Raw genomic sequence first — 6,507 nt, 5'->3', positions numbered from 1 at the left:
TGAGTTGTGCACGGTAAAGCAAAAAAGTGGACACAAATTCCTTTAAAAGAATTGCAATGAAATCAGTTCATTGTGAATGATCAACACTCTAACTTTGATTTGATTTCCATTGATTGAATTGCACCGTGCACTCGTTTCACTAACAAATGCAAATAAAAAATTTGCAATCAGATTTCATTGTACTTTTTTTTTTTTTTTCCCAGAGAGAAAAAACCAGATAGATTATATTAAGAGAATATAATGAAACACATATACATAGTCAGATATTCATGCCTGGATGAACCTCAGTGCTCCTGGAAAGAAATAAGAAAGAGAGAAATGCAGATAATGGATGATGCATCCCAAACCAGCTGAAACAGATAATATGACATATAATCCTTATGAAGGAGGCAGGAACGACAAAATGTTCATATGCAAAACAGCCCAGCGAAAGCAAAGACTGTAGAAAGAGAATGAAATCAAAAATGTCATCATCAAAACCTATAGGAAAAAATCCCTACGAGACAGGAGTGATTGAACATTCAGTAATTCGCATCAGTATGGATGCAAGAGGGGCTCTGTGATCTTGAAAAATACAATCATTCCTCCATTTCCATAGTAGCCAGACAACCGTTACAAACAAGAGCGCAGAGGAATACTTTGCTCACTCCACCACCTATAGCCCTCCTGTACAGAAGCAAAAACTCGGTAAGGGAAACAAAAAGATAAAGACAATTCATACCAGATTTGTAGAGAGTTGACGCATTGAAAGAACTTGTGAGCATTTGTCTCGTGATCTGAGTGGCACATGGAACATCGACCCGGACCATTCCAACCCCTCTTTTGAAGAACCTCCCAAGAGAGATTTCTGTTGGAGAAAGACAGCCAGGAAAATAGAATCATTTTGAGTGGGTATGTCACTTTCCATAGTGATAGAGGAAACAATGGAACAGAGCCAGCAGTGGGACCATCAATCATTGCATTGTAAATGTCTTTGACCCGAATCGACTGAGTTGAGTTCTTTATAGTCCATACCAATTTATCTTTATTACCTGAGCGCTGAAAGCCTTTGCTTGATAAGTTCAGGATCACCGAAGCCCATAATGGTCTCATGTGAGGGGGCAGCGATAAGTCCTCTTCGTCCATACATACAGGGGATGAGGATGTCCATGATTTTATTAGCCTGTCCCACGTGAATTAACAAAATAAGGAATATTTAATTCAAGAATTTGAAGTGAGATTTAACAATATAGTTAATATTTAATGCAAAAAATTATAGTAAAAGTTCCCAGAGACTTGCAATCACCCTCCCTTGTTTTCATTTATAACTTAATTTAAATCAATTATAAAATCAATTTAAAATATTTTCAATTTTTTTATTAAATTTATAATTTAATAATTTAATTAAATATTTAAAAATTTCTGAATGTAAATAATTTTTTATTTGTTTCTACTCTTATAGAAGTTAAGGGATTTGTTTTGGACTTTCCCATGCCAGCAAAAAATTTTGAGGTGAAATCTTGATTTGAGTTATGTAAATTGGTTTTTTGACTGTATATATGGATTTAGCACCCTAAAAAACCTCTATGGCGCTCGATTGTGCAGGGGTTACCCATGAAATTTGCACACTAGGGCGCTTTGTGCAGGGGTTACCCATGAAATTTGTGTTTTTGATAAATTCACACTAGATTTTAGAGAAATTAGATCGAAAACTCACACAAAAAGATTCCAAAAAGTCTCACCAAAAAACAACTTAGAGGTTAAGTAAATCTATATATTTACACATTAATTTTTTTTGATAAGTGGTCCGAGTTTATTAGAGATTATATAGCTTTGACTTGTGGCTTGAAAAAGTGCGACCTAGGGGCAGGGCATCTAACCCACTGAAATCCCATTGGGAACACACTGGCTTGGGCCACACCAACCCTTAACATCACTAGATTTTTGCCCACAAAATTTCAAAGTAATGAACATCAAAGAGTGAATTATAAGTACACCCATCATCTATTCTACATCCGGTAAACCGCTATTTATTTATTATTTTTAATTTATATATATATATTTATTATTATTTATTAATTTTAATTTATATATATATATATATATATTTATTTAAATAAATAAATCATTTAAGAGTAAGAATTAAAAATAATTGTCGTTCACCTAAAATAATTAATTTTACCAGTTAAACAAAATAAAAAAAATAAAAAAAATACACAATGATTTGAATATGCACCATCGAGAAAAAATTCAAAATGAAAGCATGGATAAAATATACAAAGCGGATAACGTGTTTAGTCTTCCAGAAGCCAACAGCCATTCAGCAATGGCGAACTGCGCCTCCCTCTGTTTATCATCCCTATCATTAAGTTCGTCGTCAATCTCATTCTCCCAAACCCTGGCAAAGTTCGCGTCTCCTTTCAGACCCCAATTTGTTCCCGACCGTCAAAAACCTCACTTCCGGACGCTCTCGGTCCGCGCGCAGGCCGTCACGCTGCCCGTCCTCACCTTCGACGGAGAGAGAGCTGGCGAAGCTTCTCTGGACTTGAAATGCGCCCGCCCGGACACCGCCCGCGCCGTAGTGCACAGGGGCGTCATCACGGAGCTCCAAAACCGGCGGCGGGGCACGGCGTCCACCCTTACCCGGGCGGAAGTGAGGGGCGGAGGGCGTAAACCCTATCAGCAAAAGGGCACCGGTCGAGCCCGTCGCGGATCCCAGAGAACCCCCTTGAGGCCTGGTGGGGGCGTCGTATTCGGTCCTAAGCCCAAGGACTGGAGCATCAAGATGAACAAGAAGGAGAAGCGCCTCGCCATTTCGACGGCCCTGATGAGCGCTGCGGTGAGCACCGTCGTCGTGGAAGATTTCAACGACAAATTCGAGAGGCCCAAGACCAAGGAATTCATTGCGGCCTTGAAGAGATGGGGTGTCGAGCCCAGCGAGCACTCGTTGATTTTCAGCACCGAGGTTTCTGAGAACGTCAGGCTTTCAAGCAGGAATATCGGGACGCTGAAGGTTTTGACGCCCAGAAATCTTAATTTATACGATGTTTTGAGGGCCGATAAACTCGTGTTTACCGAGGGTAGCGTAGAGTATTTGAATCGAATGTACGGTCTGTCGTCACCGGATACCGAAGGGGACGAATTTGGTAAGTCTTTTTGAGGCCTGTTCTTCAGAATTTACTAGTCGTTTGAAATTTCTTGCAAACCCACTCGTAGGACTAATTCTTTTATTATTTGATTTTTTTATTTGCAGCAATACATACATATATGTAGATTGGAAATGGCCCAATACGTTCATTCCTGATAAAACAGGATAAAATAGCACCCTTCTGCCAGTCATGGCTGATGACATCACCTAACTTAGTTCAACTCAGTCCTCAAAACCATAACAAATACTCACAATGATGACACCAACATTGGTTGATACATTCATCTTAGAGGAATCCTTCTCCTCATAGATAGTGCTGGAATCTACTGAATCTAGATGTTGTTCTACATGTAGAAAAGGGTTCTGGTACCTCTTCAAACCATGACAATTCCTGCACAAGTCAAGGATGAATGTTTGTTCTATGTACCAGTGAATAAAATCGACAGGGCTTGCACCCCATATAATTAATTGGGTTTTGGAAATACTTGAGTACTGCCAAAGACAATTTTCTCTGATGCTAATAGATGTAAGTTGATACCTTGACTGTAGAAAACATGGCACTTAGAAATGAATTTAACTGAATGGCAGAGAAATGCAACATTCTAACTGCAGATAGTGCTTCCCTATTGGAACAACTGAGGAAAATGGTTCCATTTAGATATAATTGCAGTCACTAAACCTTAAGGCAACGGACATTTTCTTGATATATCTAGGGGAACTATTTCAAAATCTACTGAAAGAAATGAACAAACGCAGAGTAAGACCTGTGATTAAAATGGGAAGGTTCATACATTACTAGATGCAAATGCTAGTTCCACACAGGTTAAAATGTGTCTCTAATGCGTTTTGATTTGAGTTAGTTGGCAGATGGAAGTTTGGGAGAGGTCCAGATTGATATCTCAAAACTTTTACGGAATTTCTTTGGTTCTTTGGCTCTTTTATGAGGTCTAATGGTCCATTCTCATTGCTGGTTTGTTATTATTTCTTTTTTTCTGTGTGGTTTATGGTCTTAGAGATCCGTAACCACTACATCCATGTAATAATATTATTGCACCAGGCAGATCTACCCGAAATGATCACTTCCTGCTGGCTCAACGATGGAGCCTGATCCCAAGACTGTAGAGAGAATTGAACTCATAACCTATCAATAGCAGAGGTAATGATGGGACCAACTAAGCTAATCCTCAGGGCTTCATGGCTGGTTTGTTATATGATGGGGTTACTTTGTTTTTGTTTATGTTATTCGCTAAAACTTCTTTTTCTTTCTTTTCTAATTTTGTTACGCTAAAACCAAGTCAATCACCTTCAGCCACCTTCAGCCATTCAATTGGCTATGTATTTACATAAATATATACATGTGTGAGTGTCATGCTTGACTCATCATTGGCTTAATCGAGTCATCCTTATTATGCATATTTCCAAAGGATAGAGAGTTGAGAACATAGTGCCATCCACCTATTGTGTTGGTTTTCTTTCGTTTGAGAACACACACTATATGACTGTTTGATTGCATTGTATTGAGTTTTGGCACCACAATAGTATATCTATCTATCTATATACTATGTACACACATATGCACACTATATGATTGTTTGATTGCATTGTACTGAGCCTTGGCACCACAGTAGCAAATACCAAGTCTGAATAATGGATCCCTTTTATGCTTATTGGTGGTCAAATGTTGAGAAATTTGCACTAAGAATTGAGAATTAATTTTGATTTTCACAAAGTATCCATGTTGGTGAGATGAACAAGACATACGTCGATAGTTTACGGAGGATGTTCCTTAGAGATTCATATGGTGTCAGAGACTGTTCCTCAGAGACTTTGAAGCAACTGCGATGGGGAGAAATCTGAAGAGGGAGAAGTTAGAAGAGTACGAGATTGCAATAGTAGATCCAGGAGGAAAGTTAGCATTGGAGACAGAAATAGATGAGCTGGAAATTGAACGCAAACTCATGGAAAACAGGAAAAGCTTTCATAGGAATGTAAACTCATTGAAAACAGTTGAAACTAGTATTAATATACATGTAAATAATATGTTTGACAAATGCTAAACTCTGTTGCACTTCTCCTTGCAAACTGAAGGTCTAGCTATTTTATGGTATGTCCTTTCCAACTGAACATTGGCAATCTGTCAACGTTGCATATAATTTGAAGCTAGCCTCAGCTACTTAGAACTTGGTGTCTACAGTAGTTGTGTTTTGGTTCAGCAAGTATAATATAATCGTGCTAATTTTTCTAATTCCTGCTGATATAACAATCAACTATTTTAACTTTTCTTGGACTCCTGTCTAGTTCCTATTTTGTTCTTTGGGGATGTGAATCGCAAACTTTTTGTTGTTGCACTTATAGTGCCCCGATGATGCCCTGGTTAAGCAAATCAAGATTATGAAGGAATGAATGGAGTTCTGCACCTTTTTTTTGGCTTATGTTCTATTTGAGCCGCAGTCAAACTTACTCTTGCCTATTGTTTCTGAATCAGATGAGGAAGAAGAAACATTGCAAACTGTTTCTGAGTTGGATAAGGGAGAAGGAAATTTGCAGACCATTCCTGAGTCAGAGGAGGAAGATGGATTAGAGAATACAGAAGAGCCACAATGATCTTAGGTTTAGACAAATCTATTTTATAAAGCTCATTTGGCACCAGTTCTGATGTTTGAGCCACATGGCATTTCCATTCTGTTTTCACTCTGGCAGTTGGAGTTTGAATGAGATACGCATTACTTTTTCATAGTACCTATTATCAGAATGTGCATGGGGCTTCCTTTTATGTCTGACATTATTCATCTCTGTAAATGTCCAACACTATTCATTTCTGTACAAGGTTTGCATCTTGTTGAGATATTCTTTGCGGAAATAGAATGTATCAATAGCCATTTCATTCGTCGCTTCATATTTTTCTCTGTAGTCTTTAGATTGCTATTGAACTTTTGGATGTATGAATTTACAGCATCCCCTTCACCCTTTCGACGGACGACGTGCTGTCATTTTAAATTCCAGTGACTGCCTAAGAATTGAACTCTGTAATAGTCTAGTGTATGCCATGATCATATTCATCAATAAAATAGGGTTTTCTGTAACAGATGAAATGAATTGAAGTATGCTTGCTACATATTTTAAAGGAAGGCAAACAATATACACCTATTGACTTAGTTCCTTAAATCTTCTCTCCTCATAACTATTTATATCCTTAAAATAAGCTCTTCTTATATCATCATTCATAAAGTCCTGATGATGGATCTCGGTTGGGATTTGAAACGTTGGCAAAAAATGGTTCGTACTGTGGATTCTCTGGTAACTAAGTCAAAAGATATAAACCACAGATGTCTTAAATCCAGAATATACACCTAGCAGCAAAGCAATCAATGTTGTATAAG

At 38.0% G+C, this 6,507-nt stretch overlaps 1 protein-coding gene across 1 annotated transcript; it reads left to right on the top strand.

Annotated features, from left to right (window-relative positions):
• The first annotated feature begins 2,229 nt into the window (after nt 1-2,229).
• On the top strand, nt 2,230-6,023 carry RPL4 (ribosomal protein L4). Its single transcript, XM_089438808.1, has 2 exons — nt 2,230-3,125; nt 5,613-6,023. The coding sequence occupies exons 1-2, from the start codon at nt 2,243-2,245 to the stop codon at nt 5,729-5,731; spliced, it is 1,002 nt and encodes a 333-aa protein (XP_089294934.1). The 5' UTR covers nt 2,230-2,242; the 3' UTR covers nt 5,732-6,023.
• The last annotated feature ends 484 nt before the right edge of the window (nt 6,024-6,507 follow it).

This window comes from Pinus tabuliformis, chromosome 9, assembly GCF_031772625.1.
Source record: "Pinus tabuliformis cultivar Carrire ecotype Pingquan chromosome 9, CPIR1, whole genome shotgun sequence".
NCBI lineage: Eukaryota > Viridiplantae > Streptophyta > Pinopsida > Pinales > Pinaceae > Pinus > Pinus tabuliformis.
The sequence above is the reverse complement of the archived record's forward strand: the minus strand, read 5'-3'. Positions and strand labels throughout refer to the sequence as shown.